General features: G+C 37.2%; 1 protein-coding gene across 2 annotated transcripts in view; it reads right to left on the reverse strand.

Moving 5' to 3' along the window:
• The window catches only part of ak7b (adenylate kinase 7b), a 63,812-nt gene extending 45,419 nt beyond the window's left edge, over positions 1-18,393 (reverse strand). Inside the window, exons 1-5 of one of the 2 annotated variants that reach the window (XM_059961775.1) lie at positions 18,184-18,393; positions 14,058-14,237; positions 6,287-6,395; positions 4,664-4,758; positions 1,939-2,049 (exon numbers count right to left, since the gene is read on the reverse strand). In XM_059961775.1, the coding sequence (XP_059817758.1) occupies positions 1,939-2,049; positions 4,664-4,758; positions 6,287-6,395; positions 14,058-14,237; positions 18,184-18,282 (594 nt within the window). In that variant the 5' untranslated portion in view covers positions 18,283-18,393. Of the gene's footprint in view, positions 1-1,938; positions 2,050-4,663; positions 4,759-6,286; positions 6,396-6,757; positions 10,038-14,057; positions 14,238-18,130 lie in introns of those variants that run through there. The other variant, XM_059961766.1, reaches the window with a different exon arrangement.
• Positions 18,394-19,363: the final 970 nt, after the last annotated feature.

Raw genomic sequence — 19,363 nt, forward strand, 5'->3', positions numbered from 1 at the left:
CAAGCTCAAATTTACTCTTTAAAAAAATATTACAAATCATCCAAGTAGCCTTATCATCTATTATGTACAGTATATTAAACTTTTTTGATAATCAATGTTTAAATGTGACTCACTGTGCTGCTCCCTGAATTGCTGTTGCTACTAAATCCCCTGAAAATAAAACTTCTCAAAGCATATTTAAGTATAGTGGAATGGAACTTACTCTTGACCTTTAATATGCTAGCATTTATATTCTGACTATTCATTGCAAACTTGTGAACTAAAATGAGGGTTCTTTGATACAGGATTTACTTGGAGGTGATTCATTTGGAGAATCATAGTCTGACTCGAGATAGTCTATATAACAGAACATAGAATAGTACAGCACATTACAGACCCTTCAGCCCACAATGTTGTGCTGACAAAATGGCTTAGTGAACGGCAGGTCATGCCTCACAAAGCTGATTGAATTCTGTGAGTAAATGATAAAACAAGTTGATGAAGACAGAGTAATGGATGTGAAGAATATGGATTTTAGTAAGGCATATGACAAAGCTCCCCATGGTAGTCCAAGAAGAGATCCAAGGAAACATGGATTCAGAATTGGCTTGCCACAGAAGGCAGAGAGTGGTAGTAGATGGAGCATATTCTGCTAAGAGGTTGGTGACCAATGGTGTTCAGCAGGGATCTTTTCTGGGACCCTTGCTCTTTCTGATTTTTATAAATTATTTAGGTGAGAAAGTAGAAGGCTGGCTTACTAAGTTTGCAGATGACAAAGGGTTGGTGGTGTTGTGGATTGTGTAGGTTGTCGTAGGTTACAATGGGACATTAATAGGACGCAGTGCTGGGCTGAGAAGTGGCAGATGGAATTCAGTCAGGGAAAAAATGCGAAGTGATTCACTTTGAAGGTCAAATGTGAAGGCAGAGTACAGGGTTAATCGCAGGATTCTTAACAGTGTGAAGTAACATAGGGATCTTGAGGTCCACATCTATAAATGTAGCGTAAGTTGATAGGATTGTTAAGAGGTGTATATTGTGTTGGTTTTCATTCGGGGATTGAACTCAAAAAGCCGCAAGGCATGTTGCAACTCTTAAAACTCTGGTTAGGCCACACTTGAAGTATTGTGTTCAGTTCTGGTTGCCTCATTATAAGAAGGATGTAGAAGATTTAGAGAGGACGCTGAGGAGATTTTTCCTGGATTAAAGAGCATGTCTTATGAGGATAGGTTGAGTCAGCTAGAGTTTTATTCTTTAGAGCAAAGGAGGATGAAAGGTAACTTGAGAGAGGAGTACAAGATAATAAGATGTTTAGACAGAGTGGACAGCCAGAGACTTCTCCCAGGATGGAAATAGCTAATACAAGGGAGCATCATTTTACAGTGTCTGGAGGAAAGTATAGGGAGGATATCGGAAGTATTTTTTTTTAACGTAAGAGTAGTAGGTGCATGGAATACACAACCCAGAGTTGGTGGCTGGCACAGATACACAAAGGACATTTAAGAGATTCTTAGATATGCAAATGGATGAAAGAAAAATGGGGGGCTATGTGGGAGGGAAGGATTAGAATGATCTTAGAGAAGGGTTGGCACAATGTTGAGGGCTGAAGGGCCTGTATTAAGCTGTACTGTTCTATGTCCTAAAACACTCAATTAGACTTTCACCCTCAGCAAAGAGATGGTCATCTTATACATACAACCTACCTTCTAGAGAGACGAGGAAAAGGTATCCCACCACCTGAAGATGCTCTCATCTTGGGCAGCCTTCCATGCATGATGAATGGTTTCCCATTAGATGCACATCTGCCCCAACCCTCCCTCTGATAACACAAACCTAGTTCTCTTTGGGTGGATATTTCTACAGAATACCCTAATGGATTTAATCTATGCTGATGTATGTTTGCAGCTGCCAACAGCAAAACTACTTCTCTAGAAGTTGCAATTATTTTCTGTGGTTACATACTGTCTTCCCAAATTTGATGACTAGTTTCTCAAGGTTGAGGTGATCCTTAAAGTTTGGATGGCATTTTCTTTTGCGATAATCGTCCTCTGTAAATGCAGCTTCCGGATCCTCCTGATAAACAAAACTGATGTTGACTTTTTGATCTATGGGTACACATTAAAATAGCATGATTAAATTATTTTACAAAAACTAGTTAATGTAACTCTGACTTGAGATGTAATGAATGCATACAGAGATTTCATAACAGCAATTATTTTCAGTTCTTAAAGCTGATAGGTTGTGCAATGCTTGGCTCCAGAGGCAACTCTTCATTGCCTTGCCCACAAGCCTAATGTACTCCTTCTGCACAGTTGGAAAAATGGTGAAATATGCAATGATAAATGGATTCACAGCAAATCCAGTCCTGCCTTCACCATTGTCTTGAGGTTTCCACTCACTTCTGATGCATCTTTCAACATAAATACAATCAAAATTGGTGTACTTGCATTATGAGACGAGATCAGATCCAAAGGCACCCTTAAGATCCTAATTACAACATTAGATGCTTCCTCTGTTAAGATATAGTATACTCTCAATGATGATGATCCTAATGTATAAATAAGACAAAATTACAGGATTAAGCACCTCCTAATTGATAACAGCAGCCAAGAAGTTAGTAACAGCACCTGCAACACAGCCATATTGGCACAGAATTTCTATTAACAAGACAAGAAGCAGCACAGCGCCTGTCATCTGAGGCTTCACCTCATTACAGGGTTAAACACCGGTGTGAAAAATAGGGCTACCTTCCACAGAGTGATCTCACACACCATTGCCTCAAGTCTGGCGGTTACCAGACAAGTGCAGGTTGCAGGATTGCACCAGAGTAATGTTCTGACCTTGGACTTCATTTCTCCATATGATTGCTCCTGAATATTGCCCATGTATTACTGTGAATAATTAGCCCACCCCTGAATGTTGTCTATGTTTTGCTACAGAGTCATAGAAAAGTACAGCACGGATGAAGGCCCTTTGGCCCACCTAGCCCATTTGTTTGTGAACATGAACTGCTTTCTCCTCTGATGTGCTGCATGTGAGGATCTCTCTGCATGATGCAGAGAGCTGCTTCTAGAGTTGTCCAGACAGTGGGCTCTCTGGTTATTTGCTTCCATTAACATTTCACATGGATCTCATTGCATAGATGTTTTCTTGTGAGTGGGCTGTAGATGAGCAAGACTAGCCTGATATTCAAGGGAAATCCCTCATTCCTAAGGAGACCCCTGGAGTGATTTAATCAAAGATGGCATAAAACAGATCACACTTATATATTGCTGTTGGACATTCACTATAATCAGTTTGACCACAGACATAGCAGCAGAATTAGGCCATTCGGCCCACAGTCAGCTCTGCTATTCAATCATGACTCCCCTAAACAACCGGCTTCTACTCAATGATCAACATACAGATCCCTTTAAAATCCATAAGTATGATGCCGGGGTGGTAATAATGCTGTTCTACCAACTGTACAGTGTCAGGCTGCCATGCACAGCATGATAGAGTAGTGGATAGCACAATGCTTTTCAGCACAGGCAACCCGGGTTCAATTCTCATCACTGCATGTAAGGAATTTGCACATTCTCCCTTGAGTGCTCCAGTTTCCTCCCACAGGCCAAAGACATACTGGTTAAAAGGGTAGTTGATCATTGTAAATTGTCCCATGATTAGGCTAAGTTTAAAATCAGATGATTGCTGGGTGGCGTGCCACACTATATCTCAATAAAATAAATTTAAAATAAAATGTGTGTAACGTATGCCGTCTGCTGCATTGTGCTAACCTGAACTTGGTGGGACAGGAGTCAAATCAGCCGGGCACAAGAACTGATTCATAAAAAATGTTTTCTGTGTCTCCATGTGGATCTAGTTTGTACACAAATTACAACAGCACAAATCTTTGTGGAAGTTTGCACTCCAGTGATTCAACCTGTAAGGGGGTGAAGACAGATCTGAAACATCAGCTGACAGGCACTGTGCTGTGGCTTTTTTTTTTGTCAATGTGAATTACATGGTGATGCAATTGTGCTGCAGAAATACTTGCTAACATTTTGGCAGCTGTCATCAATTAGTAAGTGTTTAATCCAGCAATTTGGCTTTCTCCATGTATTATCACTGAGAAAACACCACAAGTCAAATTTGGCACTCAATATATTAAGAAATTATTTTGCTGCTCGTTTCTCGAGCTTCATGTCAACAGTAATATGGATGCTTTAAAACCATCATCTGTATCAAAATGTAAATTGGATCTATTATTTAACAACTAAAAATTTTTTAAAATTGTCTCAGAAATTTACTCAACTTTTGATCCAGGCCTGAGTCTGTAGCATTTGTCAGTGTCTCTATAATAGGGCTTCCCAACCTTTTTTATGCCATGGACCCCTACTATTAACCGAGCGGTCTGTGGACCCCAGGTTAGAAACCCAAATTTTAAAATGAGTGGATTATCAGGAAACAATCTGCAGTTTGAACTCTAGATCCTGCAATTGTGAATGAACTGTTTAGTCATTCCCCACATCTGCAAAATCCTTCGAGGTACAAGACACAAATGATCCATTAGGTTTAAGTTCTAAGTGTCAGCTCTATCTCAAGTGAATCGTAACTTCTGCAATAATCACTTAACTTTGTACCATATCTAAAACCATCTGAAATTCAATTAAGTGCCAATGGCCAAAACACAACGAATATTCCTTACAGGATCGACGGGTTTAGTCTGGGCCCACGTCATTATTGTCGACAACAGAATAAATATTTTCGGACTCTCAAAATTTTCTAAATCTGAATGTAGTGCTGTGGATAGAGAAAGAAGATAAAGAACGTCATCTTGTAGCATTCTTTCATTGTTCATTTCACCAGTATAGAACACGTCAAGGAAATATTACATTTATAGAAAATTTTCCTTATAAGTACTCTTGCATTCCCCTGTGTTTATGAAGTGATACACAACCTGATCAGTTATTTTCTTTGCTATGCTTTCAAATAAGGTTAAATGATCGCCACACCTAGAGCTTCATTGTCGTAGTCCTACTTGGGAAATAGGCCAAGCTACAGGTAAAGGGGGATACTTCACCTTACTTCACAAAATACCTGCCATTTTAGAATTGCCTTTACAAAACTGTACAGCACACATTCAGCCATTTGGCTCAAATGACCTCCACCTGGGGTTCTGATTTTCCCCTCAACTTTATCTAATCGAGTCACTATATCCTTCTTGTCCAGGTATTCATCATACCTCACTTTACATGTGTCTAGGTCATGGGAACAAGGTAATCCTTGTGACCACAAGTTTCTCGTTCTGTTCACTATCTTGGTAAAGAAGTTTCTTCTGGTTCCTTGATGGATCAATTGTGAAACATATCCATGACTACCAGAACAAACAAGGACAGTAGAAGTTGTAGTATGGACGACTTCACTCACTGCAATACTGAAACACTGAACTGATCACTGAATCACAACCTATGGACTCACTTTCAAGGATTCTACAACTCACGTTCACAGTATTATTTATTTATTTGTATATGTACGGTTTGCCTCTTTTAGACATTGGTTGCTTGTCAGTCTTTGAGTGTAGTTTTTCATTGATGTTATTATAATTCTTTGTTTTACTGTTAATACCCACAAGCAAATGAATCTCAGGGTAGTATTTGGTGAGACATATATACTTAGCCAATAAATTTACTTTGATCTTTGATTATTTTGGATAAGGCAAAAAGAGGGAAAGGTTAGGATGGGGGAACATTGATGAGGAGAACACAAGGAAGGAGAGCAGAAGGAGATTGGAGCTAAAAGAATGAGATCGGTAATCAAAGGATTGGCAAAATGGAAAAGAGGCCAAAAAAGGATGGAGTATGAGGGATTTGAAAAACTGGATGAGAAAACAGGGAGGTAGGGGAACAGGAAATATTCTTTGAAACAGCATTAGCACATAAGTAACCTGAAGTGATATCACAATGTTACCGTATAAAAATATATTGCAATGTTATTTAATTCAAGGACACCTTACTTTGGCAGAATATTTAACAGTCTGGAATAAAGCATACTGGTATCAGAAAATCCACTCTATTATTAAGACCACATTATTTAGCTTTCTGAGAGATATGATTACTTCTAATTACTTTCTGTCTACATTAGGATGACTGCTTGTTATTTTAATAAAGAGACCTGTACAATTACCTTGTATAAAAGTGAGGTTTTATTTTCCCCACGATGAAATTGTTCATCTATCAATGGAATAGGATTAAAGACATAAGGAAATGACACATATTTACTGTGAGAGAGGTACACAGAAAAGCAAATAAAGTAAGTGATAAATGAGAACCTGAAACAACCCATGAGGCTTCATCTATTTGCTGAGCAGCTTCTGTGATATTATAGATGATGATATCACAGTCCTGGAGACAGTTGAACAGTTCATCGCGTGTTTCAAACTGAAGATAGATAAAAAATTATTAAACAAATTAATGGATTAACTCCAGTAAAATGATTAAAAATTTAAAATATAAATTTAATATTTAAAATTAATTTTAAAGCACACAAGATGGAAATTTTCTTTTTTTTTCTAAATCTCTTTATTAATATTAGTAATATGGACAGAATACAGATGATATATTGATAAAGAAATTACCAACATAGACATTCCATTACATACGAAAAAAAAACATACATAATAGTTACAATATAAATGAGTTTACCAAGACATAAGCCATAAGATATATGTATGGACATAGTAAATCTAAATATTTCATAATGTATAATATAAAAAAAACAGAAAAAAGAAAGAAAAAAAAAACAAACAAAAAAATTTATATAATGCAGAACTAGCTAATCTAATCTAATAACTATAACTAATAAGTAATATAAAAGAAAAAAAAACAAAAAAGGAAAAAAAAAACGGGCTGTTTATAATATCTCACAAAAATAAGTATTCATCAATGCCGTCACTTCCGGTCCTCTCAAAATACATAAGCTGAAAACTGGGAAATCAAATGAACTTGGCACAGGGTCATATTACATCATATGAAAATGTTGAATAAATGGTCTCCATAACTTTTCAAATTTAATAGAAGTCTCAAAAGTACCACTTCTAATTTTTTCTAAATTTAAACATAACATAGTTTGAGAGAACCAATTAAATACAGTGGGAGGATCAATTTCTTTCCAATTCAACAATATAGATCTTCTAGCCATCAGAGTTAGAAATGCAATCATTCGACAGGCTGAAGAAGATAAATGCAGTGAATCTAACATTGGTAAACCAAAAATTGCAGTAATAGGATGAGGTTGTAAATCAATATTCAAAACCGCAGAAATAATATCAAAAATATCTTTCCAATATTTCTCCAAAAATGAACACGACCAAAACATGTGAGTTAAAGACGCAATTTCAGAATGACATCTATCACAAATAGGACTTATATGAGAGTAAAAATGAGCTAATTTATCCTTGGACATATGGGCCCTATGTACGACCTTAAATTGTATTAGTGAATGTTTGGCACATAACGATGATGTATTAACTAATTGAAGAATTCTATCCCAATTCTCACTAGAAATACTAAAACTAAGCTCTCTTTCCCAATCCTGTTTAGTCTTATAAAGAGGCTCTGAACGTATCTTCATAATTATATTATAAAGTTTTGAAATAAGCCCTTTTTGAAAAGGGTCTAATTCAAATAAACTCTCCAAAGTATCTGAAGGCACAAAATTTGGAAACGTAGAGAGTACAGAACTTAAAAAATGTCTAATCTGTAAATATCTAAAAAAATGAAATCTCGGCAAGTTATATTTGTTGGATAATTGTTCAAAAGACATGAAACAATTATCTAAAAATAAATCAAAAAATCTTAGTAATCCCTTAGTTTTCCAAGCTGAATATGCTTGATCTATAATGGAAGGGTGAAAAAAACAATTAGATACAATAGGACTATTTAAAACGAATTGAGTCAACCCAAAAAATCTCCGAAATTGAAACCATATACGCAATGTATGTTTAATTATCGGGTTGTCAATTCGTTTCGGCAATTTAGAAAGAGCAAAAGGGAGAGAAATCCCTAAAATAGAACCCAAAGCATAAGCTGATACCGATTTAGTTTCTAAACTCACCCAACAAGGGCCAAAAGATCCACCCCCATCTTTCAACCAACATAACAAATATCTAATATTAACTGCCCAATAGTAAAATCTGAAATTAGGTAATGCTAACCCGCCTTCCTTTTTTGTCTTCTGTAAATATGTTTTACCTAACCTGGGATTTTTATACTGCCATATATATGAAGAAATTTTAGAGTCAACATTAGTAAAAAAAGATTTCGGGATAAAAATTGGTATCGCTTGAAAAATATATAAAAACTTAGATAAAATAGCCATCTTAATAGCATTAATCCTACCTATTAGGGATAGAGACAAAGGTGACCACTTAGTAAACAAACCTTTAATCTGATCAATTAAGGGTAAAAAATTAAATCTAAACAAATCTTTATGGTTTTTTGTGATTTTGATCCCTAAATAAGTAAAAGAGTCATTAACTAATTTAAAGGGTAAATTTCCATAAATTGGGACCCGTTTATTCAATGGAAACAATTCACTTTTATTAAGATTTAACTTATACCCAGAAAACTCACTAAATTGAGCCAATAATGATAAAACTGCTGGAATGGATTTCTCCGGGTTAGAAATGAATAATAATAAATCATCTGCATACAAAGATAACTTATGAATATCTGTCCCACGATTAATACCCAAAATATCCTGTGATTGTCTGATGGCAATTGCCAAAGGTTCTAAGGCAATGTTAAATAGTAATGGACTAAGAGGACATCCCTGTCTAGTGCCCCGAAATAGGCGAAAAAAGGGAGATCTTTGATTATTGGTAACCACTGAGGCTACTGGAGTATGATAAATCAATTTAATCCATGATATAAATATCGGACTAAAATTAAACTTCTCCAACACATTAAATAAGTAAGGCCATTCAACTCTGTCAAATGCTTTCTCCGCATCTAATGAAATCACGCATTCTGAAGTATCATGTGAGGGAGTATAAACAATATTCAACAATCTCCTAATGTTAAAAAAAGAATAACGATTTTTAATAAAGCCAGTTTGATCATCTGAAATAATTTTGGGTAATACCTTCTCCAATCTAGATGCCAGTAACTTAGAAAAAATCTTGGAGTCTACATTCAATAAAGATATAGGTCTATAAGAAGCACAATTAGTAGGGTCTTTATCTTTCTTCAATATTAGAGAAATGGAAGCTCTATAAAAAGATTGTGGCAAATTCCCTAATCTAATGGCCTCCTCAAAAACCTTACCTAACCAAGGGGAAAGAGTAGCGGAAAAAAATTTAAAAAATTCAACTGTATAACCATCTGGACCCGGTGCTTTCCCAGAATTCATTGAGGAAATAGCCCCCTTAATTTCTACATCCGTAATAGGAGTATCCAATATCAAAAGATCATCAGATGATAACCTTGGAAAATTTAATTTTCCAAGAAAATCAGACATGATATTATAATCTTGAGGAAATTCAGATTGATATAGGGAGGTATAGAAATCTTGAAATGCCTTTTTTATCTCATCATGATTAACTGTCAGATTCCCATTCTGCTGACCAATCTTAGTGATTTGATGTTTAACCAGAGCATTCTTCAATTGACTAGCTAACAGTTTACCAGATTTATCACTATGTATATAAAAATCAGATTTAGTTTTAATTAATTGATTTTCAATCGAGGATGTAAGTAATAAACTATGTTCCATTTGAAGTTCAACCCTTTGTTTGTAAAGCTCCTTACTAGGAGCAATCGAATATTTCTTATCAATCTCTTTAATTTTATCAACCAATAAAAGAGTTTCCATCTTGATACGTTTCCTCAAACCAGCAGAATAAGAAATAATCTGTCCACGTATATAAGCTTTAAAAGTGTCCCAAAGTGTTCCGCAGGAAATATCATCTGTAGAATTAGTTGAGAAGAAGAAGTCGATCTGCTCCTCCATAAATTTTATAAAGTCAGAGTCTTGCAACAAGGTAGAGTCAAATCGCCATTGTCTAGCATTAGAAGCTGTATCTGTAAATTTCATAGAAAGTAATAACGGAGCATGATCAGAGATAGCTATAATATCATAGTTACAACCGATTACCAATGGAATAAAACAAGAGTCTACAAAAAAATAATCAATTCTTGAATAAGAGTGATAAACATGTGAGAAAAAAGAAAACTCTTTGTCTTTAGGATACCGGAATCTCCAAATATCAAAAACTCCATTGTCAGTCAAAAAAGAGTTAATACAAGTGGCCGACTTATTAGGTAAAGTCTGAATAGATAAAGATTTATCCATCAAAGGATTTAAACAACAATTAAAGTCACCACCCATTATTAACTTATATTCGTTTAGATTGGGTAAAGAAGTAAATAAAGACTTAAAAAAGTCAGGACAATCCACATTTGGAGCATAAACATTAACCAAAGCAACCTTTTTATTACAAAGTAAACCTGTAATTAATAAAAATCTGCCATTCGGATCCGAAAAAATATCATGTTGAACAAATGAAATAGAGGAGTCAATAAAAATTGAAACTCCTTTTACTTTAGCATTCGAATTTGCGTGATACTGTTGACCCCGCCAAAATCTAAAAAAACGAAATTTGTCCTCCCTCCTCACATGAGTTTCTTGTACAAAAATGATATGAGCATTAAGTCTTTGGAATACTTTGAAAATCTTCTTTCGTTTAATTGGATGATTTAAACCATTAGTATTCCAAGACACAAAATTAATGGTCTGAGCCATAATTCTAAAATCAACCCTTTGGTATAGAAAGGGTTAACCAACTTATAAACTCATGCACCCGGAAGAGGAACAAAAGTAGTGAGAAAACCCGGAAGTGACGACAACACAGACATATTTGAAGTTCAAAAACAGCCCGAATAAAAAAAACTAACACAAACTGGTACAAAAAAAATAGAATTAGAAAACAGACCATCCCCCCACCCCCCGAGAAAAAGAGAAAAAGCCAAAATATGACTCAAAAAGAGAAAAAGTAAGACTAATCCTACCCCCATGTCAGCTGAAGAACACTCCATATAAAAAGGATATATATAAAAGAATCACCCCAACTTTAAAAATAAAATCGCTATAATAAAAACCATATTTCTAAGTATAGTTAGTTGTAAAAAGAATAAAAATATAATCACTAAAAAACATACTCGGGCTCTGGCCCAGACAAAACAAAAAATATTTAAGCTAAGATAAGCAATGCATTGTACGGAAGAAACGCGAAAAATATAAACATAATGCCATCTTAAGCAAAACCAAAAATCTTTTCCAAAAAACCACCATCTTAATCAAGGAAAAATTTACCTTCAAAGAATTAAAAATATACCTTCGAAGGAACAAAATTAATAGACAAGTATGTAGTTAAATGATTAAAGTGTATAAGGCAAAACAATTAACGTGACGCAAACACACTTTAACTTGAGTATAAAGTGTAGGATGAACCTACACCAATAACCAGATTTTAATTCTGGTTTAAGAGATCGAGAACCATCTTACACGATCAGAATCATTCATTTATTAAAGACTAGTGTCTGTAGCAGTAGGGAAGTTCTCCTCCAGATATTTTCTCGCTTCTGAAGTTGAAATGAAAACCTGTCGTGGAGCATTCGACGGAGAAATTCGAAGCTTCGTAGGGTATAGAAGCGCAGGTTTCAGATTTTTCTCATAACATTCAGCCATCAACGGTTTAAAAAGAAGCCTTCTTTTTAAAAGATCTGAACTAAAATCTTCGATCAGGCGGAAGCAAAAATCTTTGATTTTAATCATTCCTACCCAACGAGCTGCTCTTATAACTTGTTCTTTGTCATGTACATAATGGAACCGGACAATTACCACCGAAGGTTTGTCTGTAACACTCGGTGATCGACGCCGAATTCTATGTGCCCGATCCAATAAAGGGGGGTTATTCGGGAAAATCGTCGGAAACGCTTCTTTTAAAAGTTGAGCAAAATATTTCGAAGGGTCATCTTTTTCTATGCCGTCTGGAAGACCAAGTATACGTAAGTTCTGTCTTCTGGACCGATTCTCAAAATCGTCACTCTTGGCTTTAAGGGCTTCCATCAGCTTAATAGTCGAAATTAAATCCTGTTGCAGTTTTCCAATAGTCAAATCTCGCTTCCGAGCTTCTTCTTGCAGAGACGCAATAAGAGCTTGTTGCTGTTTAATTACTAAATCCGTCTTAACCATGTACTCTTGAAAAGCCTTTATATCTTCTTTAAAAAATTGTTTTAGTTCAGCAAATTTTTCATCCAAAACCTCCATAAACAATTCAAAAGTTAATTGTGTTTGTTGTGTCGGAGCCTGCTTTTTTCCGTTACCGTTCGGATTACGTCCGGGATCCCGTCCCTTAGACCTGAGAGACATTTCTGTTTGCATATCTTCAAAAGTTCACAACAAACTCTTGGCAGTAAATCCAAAAAAAAGAATAAAGAAACTTTCGATATAGGTAAAAATAAGCTGAATAAGGGTGATCAAAGGTTAAAAAAAAGTAAAGGTTATGGAGCGAATCCAAAACAGTACTCACTCCATGAGCGTCTCCAGCTGACTCTCAGAAATTTTCTAATTCATTTGGTAATTGTGGTCTCGGTGGGGGGGGGGGGGGGGAACTTCTGGAGTACAGGTAGTATACTTCAGCCTTACTTCAAACTCAGGAACAGACAAATAATTTGGAAATTATTTTCCTGTTTTTCCTTTAGATCTCAAGAACACACTCCTGAAATCTATCACCTCTACCACAGAAAGCATCCTTTCCAGATGTACCACAGCTTAGGTATGGCAATTGGCCTCTTAAATTTTCTCACCTGCCTATCAACTCACCCTGGGTCATCTCATCCATCCCCTTCTCCTATGGTCCACTCTCCTCTATCAGATTCCTTCCTCTCCAGTCTTTTACCTTTCCTATCCACCTGGCTTCACCACCTTTTGGTTATCCTCCTTCCCTTCCCCCCTCCTTTTTTATTCTGACATCTTCCCCCTTCCTTTCCAATCCTGATGAAGGGTCTGGCCCAAAATGTTAACTATTTATTCATTTCCATAGCTGCTGCCTGACCTGCTGAGTTCCTCCAGCATTTTCTGTGTGTTGCTTTGGTATGGTAACTGCTCTGCCCAGGACCAAAGAAGAATAGAAGCTTTCAATGCAGGCAAAAAGAGGGTAAACCAGTTGAAAGACTGTCTGTGTTTTTAAAATGGAAAGGCAAAAAAATATGAATGTTTAGGATAGGAACCCAGTCAGCTAGCCTCTGAAGTTGCTGCAGTTAATGTCGGGACCAAACATCTTCTTACCATTCAGTTGGTCTCTTTTGAATCCTGATTAGCCAGTTTTGGTGGTTTATAAATTAACACCTGCTACTTTAACACACAGCTAAAGCTGTGATAAGTTATTGAAGATACTGGTCAGACATTTGTTTTTGGTCTCCTTACAAAAATAAGGATACACTAGCTGTTGAGATAGTTTAATGAAGATTCATCAGAGTTGTTCCTAAGTTGGCATGTTTGGTACATGAAGTGTGACTGAGTATTACCGGACCTGTATTCTTTAGACTTTAGAAGAATGAGAGATGATTTCAAGGAAACATTCAAAATTCTGATGGAGAAGTCTACAAGTAGGGGCCGCAGACTCAAAATGAAGTGGAGAAGGGTTAGTGGAAAACCTTCTTCACTGTAAAGGTGGAGAAAATTAGAAATTTGCTAAAAAGGAGGGCTATGGTGGTAAGTACATCAATTTAATTCAAAGATGGGATTATTAGATGTTCTGAATATTAAGGGAATCAAATGATGTGGGCAAAGGGCAGGAAAATGGTGTTCATGTGGAAGATCATCCATGATCTTGCCGAATAGCAGATAAGCTCAATGGTCTACTGCTATTCATAGTGTCATATTCTTATGTGCCAAGCAATAAATGATAGGGAAATAGTCAACACAGATATTCTTCTATCAAACTAAAAAAAGAACAGAGATGTTGTGAGAAATAGTCCTAGCAATAAATTTTAACCTCAGAAAATTATAAGAGTCAAAAAGTATATTGAGAGACTTACAGAGAAGGTTTCAAATGCAAAATCAGGCTTCTTGTCTTCAGGATTGTTCGATGTCCCCACTATTCGATATGTTCCTTGGGGCAGTGGAACACTTTTGGCAGATTCTGTCTCTTCCTCATTTTGCTCTTCATCATCATTCAGTTCCTCCAGGGATGATCCAACCACAGAGTTTGATAAGTACTGAGAAAGAACCAGGCATCAAAATTTAATCTTTGGAGGTACTAATCTCTTAATCTCCTAGATGGAACTTTTGCAAAGACATTGAATGTTTTGCAATAGATCTCCAATGAAATCAATAAATTACATGCTGAAGATCTTTGAAAAGTTCAGCATGATAGATGCTTCATGACAGGAATATAGAGATGGAAAAATATGACTTCCTGTATTCTGAAGAATTCTGACAGTGAAACACTTCAGTCAAATTTTTCAACATCAGAGTAAGATGAAAGCTTGATTACCTGGCTACCAGTTACCCTTACTTATGCTTATCTGATGTCATACTGCCAACTTTAGTTCTGAAAAACTGACAAGTGTTGCTCAGCGCCTTGAATTATGTAATGTTTCAGACTGTGGAATTATACTCCCAAGCTGTGCTTAAGAATTGGTCTATTTCTTTCATGAATGGGCAGGTCAAAGTGAAAAAAAGCCCCTATCAGCTGAGTACTGGTTGGAGACTGTTTATCTTACAGATTTTTAAAGTATTTCTGCAGTTCATGTTCATACAACTGTAACATTGGATCAAATTGGTGGAACTGTTAAATCATAATAAATGTGGAAGAAGTCAGAAGATAGTTATGGAAAATTCCACATCCTAGAAATACATTATAAACATTAAAAACATTGCAACCTAACATCTATTTCCTTGCAAACCTGATTCTAGTAGCTTTGGCACCAATCAGAACTCTGAACAGTCAGCAAAATATTTAACATCCTTACTAAATTTGATTGGAACCCTGTTATTCTTGCAAATTCAACAAATTATTGCTCTAGATCAACTTTTCCCATACTTATACTTCACCCCCCATCATGCTTTATGCATTATAAAATATCTCCATTTTCACCAGCCACTTCCAACACAGCTCTCCGATAAGAGAAATTACTTTTTCATTAAAATCTCACACACACAAACACATGCATGGGTATTTACAAATTTAGACAGAAATGTCATACGTATGCAGTTTTGAAAATACAAACTGCAGACAACTCTTGGGTTGTCTTGCATGTATGCATGTGGAATTATGCATACATTTATGCTCACTGACACACCTGCACTTACATTCAGCCAGTATATGTGCATATGCATGCTCACTCACACTTCACAGATGTGCTGGAGGAATGTAAGTGTGCAAGTGTACTTCCACTTTTTGCACTGGCATTTAGACCATAAGAGATGGGAGCAAAATTAGGTTATTCGGCCCATCAAGTCTGCTCCACCATTCCCTTTCGAACAGAGATGAGGAGGAATTTACTTAGCCACAGGGCAGGGAATCTGTGAAATTTATTGTCACCGTCAGTTGTGGAGGCCAAGTCATTGGGTATACAATATTTAAAGTGCAGATTGACAGGCTTTTGATTAGTAAGGGTGTTAAGGGTTACAGAGAGAAAGCAGGAGAATAGGGTTGAGAGGGAAAATAACTCAGTCATGATGAAATGGCAGAGCAGATTCAATGGGCCAAATGGCCAAATTCTGTCCCTATGTCTAATGGTCTTAATTCCATCATCAAAATCATTGACATATAAACTTTTCAATTTGGAAAGGCACTCTTTATTCCCACTCTTTGCCTGCTGCCAGTCAACTAAATTTCTATCCATGCTAGTATCTTTCCTGTAATACCATGTGCTCTTATCTTGTTTAGCATCCACAGGTGCAACAGCTTTTCAAAGGTTTTCTGAAAATTTTAGTAAGCAACATTCATTAACTTTCCTTTAGCTATACTGCTGGCTCTTCCTTCAAAGGATTCCAACAGATTTGTCAAGTCAGATTTCCCCTTATGGAAACCATGCTAACTTTGGCCTATTTTATCATGAGCTCCCAAGTCCCCTGAAACCTCATCCTTAATAATGAACCCCAACATTTCCCAACCACTGAAGTGAGGCTGACTGGCCTATAATTTCCCTTCTTTTGTCTCTCTCACTTCTTAAAAGAGTGGACTGATTGTTTGCATTTTCCAGTCCTCCAGAATCATTCCAGAATATAGTGAATATTTATCTACAATCGCTTCAACTACCACTTTCAGAACTCTGGAATGCAGTCCTTCTGATCCAAGTGACTTACTTACCTTCTGACTTTTCAGGGTCCCAAACACCTTCTCCTTAGTAATAGCAACTACACCCACTTCTGAGCCCAGACTCTATTGAATTTCTGGCAAGTTGCTGGTGTCTTCCATGCTGAAGACTGGTGCAAAATACTTAACAAATTCATCTGCCATTTCCTTGTTCCCCATTACTACTTCTCCAGTGTCATTTTCCAGTGGTCCAATATCCACTCTTGCCTCTGTTTTACTCTTTATATACTCTTTTTTTATTATTGGTTAGCTTAGCTTCATTTTTAATCTTTTCTCTCCTGATTGTTTTTTTAAAGGTTGCATTCTGTTGGTTTTAAAAGCTTCCCAATCCCCCAACTTCCCATTAACTTTATTTTATGCCCTCTCTTGATTTATGCTGACTTTGATTTACCTTGTCAGTCATGGTTGCTTCATCTTCCCTTTAGAATATTTTCTCTTCTCTGAAATCCCCTATCACTATTGTAACATTGCCCTTTTTACATGCCTTTTCTATCTCCCATTGTAATTTGTACCCCACATCCAGGCTACTGCTCAGGGGCCTGTATATAATTCTCACCAGGGTCTTTTTACCCTTGCAGGTTCTTAGCTCTACCCACAGGGATTTGATGTCTTCCAGCTCTATGTCATCTCTTTTTAAGGATTTGATTTCATATTTATTGCTAACAGAGCTACCCCATCCCACCCCCTCTGCCCACCTGCCTGTCCTATTGATTCAAAATATATACTTGGATGTTAACCTCCCAACTATGATCTACTTACAGCCTCAAATCAATGATGCCCAAAATCATATCTGCCCATCTCTAACTGTGTTACAAGATCATCTACCTTATTCCGTATATTACATGCAAAGGTAACACCTTCAGTCCTGTATTCATCACCCTTTTCAACTTTGCCCCACATGTTACACTTCAACTCATCCTACTCTCTGCAATATTGCTCTATCGTCTGTCCATTCTCGCAGTCCCATTACATCAACTTCTATACAAACATTCTCAGCCCTCTAACTCTGGCCCCATCTCCCTGTCAAATTAGTTTAAACCCTCCCTAACAGCTCTAGCAAAACTGCCCATGAGGATATTAGCCTCCCTTGAGTTCAGGTGTAACACATCCTTTTTAACCTTCTCCAGAAGTGACCCAAATGATCCAGAAATCTGAAACCCTATTCCCCTTGCACCAATTTCTCAATCATGCATTTATAAGCCAAATCATCCTAAGCTTACCCTTACTGGCACAGGCAGTAATGTAGAAATGACTAACCTGGAGGTCCTGCTTTTCAGCATTCTTCCCAATTCCCTATATTCTCTCTTCAGGACCTCCTCCCTTATCCTGCCTACGTCGTTGGTACCAACATGTACCATCATATTCCGCTGTTCATTCTCCTCCCCTTTAGAAAGCTGCGGACCAAATTTGAAACATCCCTGACCCTGGCACCTGGGAGGCAACATAGCATTTATGTGTCTCTTTTACATCCACAGAACCTCCTGTCTACTCCCCTATGGGATCCCCTATCACTACTGTACTCCTCTTCTCCCCCTTCACTTCTGAGCCGAATTCCTTTCTCTCTCTTCCGACAGTCTCTCAAGTACCTACCTTCGTCAACCTAGGGTGGCCACCTCTCTGTAGCTCCTATCTATCACCTCCTTATCTACCATATGAGCCGAAGTTATCCAGCTGCAGCTCGGTTCACCTTGGTCAGATGTAGTTATCAGAGAGACTGGAGGTCTCCCGGAGTTCCCACATCTCACACGAATATATCACTGACCCTGGAACTACTTCCCACACACTCACAACTTTTTACGTTCACACTTGGATACGCTCGGCTGTTGGCACATATCACTGACTTTCCCCACGTAACGGCCAACGAACGAGTCCAGGTGGTTGAGGAAGATCCGCTTGCTCCGGACTTTCTCCGGCGCCCCGGTACCCTCTTCGTCCGCCATCACCGCGCCTACCGACCCTTGGAGACACGGCGCCTGAACGCGTTGCTAAGGGCGGGTCCTTCGACGCCTCAGAGCACTCTGAAACATGCAGTGCAGTCAAAGACTGGACCTTGCTGCAATATCGTTCAAGACGAAACGAAGTAATTAGTAATGAATTTGCCTTCTCCAAACTGAGATAACGATGCTTCTTTCGAAATGGAAATTAAGGCATTTGTTTAGCAGCCTAGCACGGGGTATTGTGGGAATTGTAGTCATTATCCGCTAACCGGGACATTGGGTTTTGTATATTGGCTTAAATTGTTCTCAGCTTTTCACAATTGGGAGTAAACATCTTTTCTTAGCGCCCATCACTACCCCAGATTTTTTTTTTTCAAATTAATAACGAGTTACGAGAAATCACCTTCTGATAAATGCAACCATCAACTTTCTGGTGTCGGTGATAACTTCACTCATTACATCTCTGAATTTATTCCACAATCTGTAGATTCACTTTCAATGACTCCACAACTTACTTATGTTCTCGGTATAACATATTTATACGAACAATTTGATTTATTTTGCACATCGTTTGCTTGTCAGTCTTTGTTTATGTAGGGTGTTTCATAAATTCCATTGTATTTCTTTACTTTTTTTGTAAATGCCTGCAAGAAAGTGAATCTGAAGGTAGTATACGGTAACAAATACAAACTTTGATAATAAATTTACTTTAACTCTGATGTGGCTATACTGAGCCAGACTAATTAAATGCATGACTATCTTGGAACCAACATGTTGTAACCTGTCACTTATGAGCAGCATGAATTGAAGTTTATTGATTTTATTTAGATATTATTTATTGAGATGCATTGCCGATTAGACACTTCTGGCCTTTCAAGCTACGCTGCCCAGTATTCCCCTAACTTATTCCTAGAGGATAATTTACAATGACCAATTAACCTACCAACCGATACATCATTGACTGTGGGAGGACACCAGAGCACCTGGAGGAATCCCAGGTTGCTGGTACCGTAAAGTGTTGTGCTAACCACTACACTACTGTGCCACTGTGATATAGGAATTCTGAGGAATATGAGGTTTAAAG

This window comes from Hypanus sabinus, chromosome 2, assembly GCF_030144855.1.
Source record: "Hypanus sabinus isolate sHypSab1 chromosome 2, sHypSab1.hap1, whole genome shotgun sequence".
Lineage (NCBI taxonomy): Eukaryota > Metazoa > Chordata > Chondrichthyes > Myliobatiformes > Dasyatidae > Hypanus > Hypanus sabinus.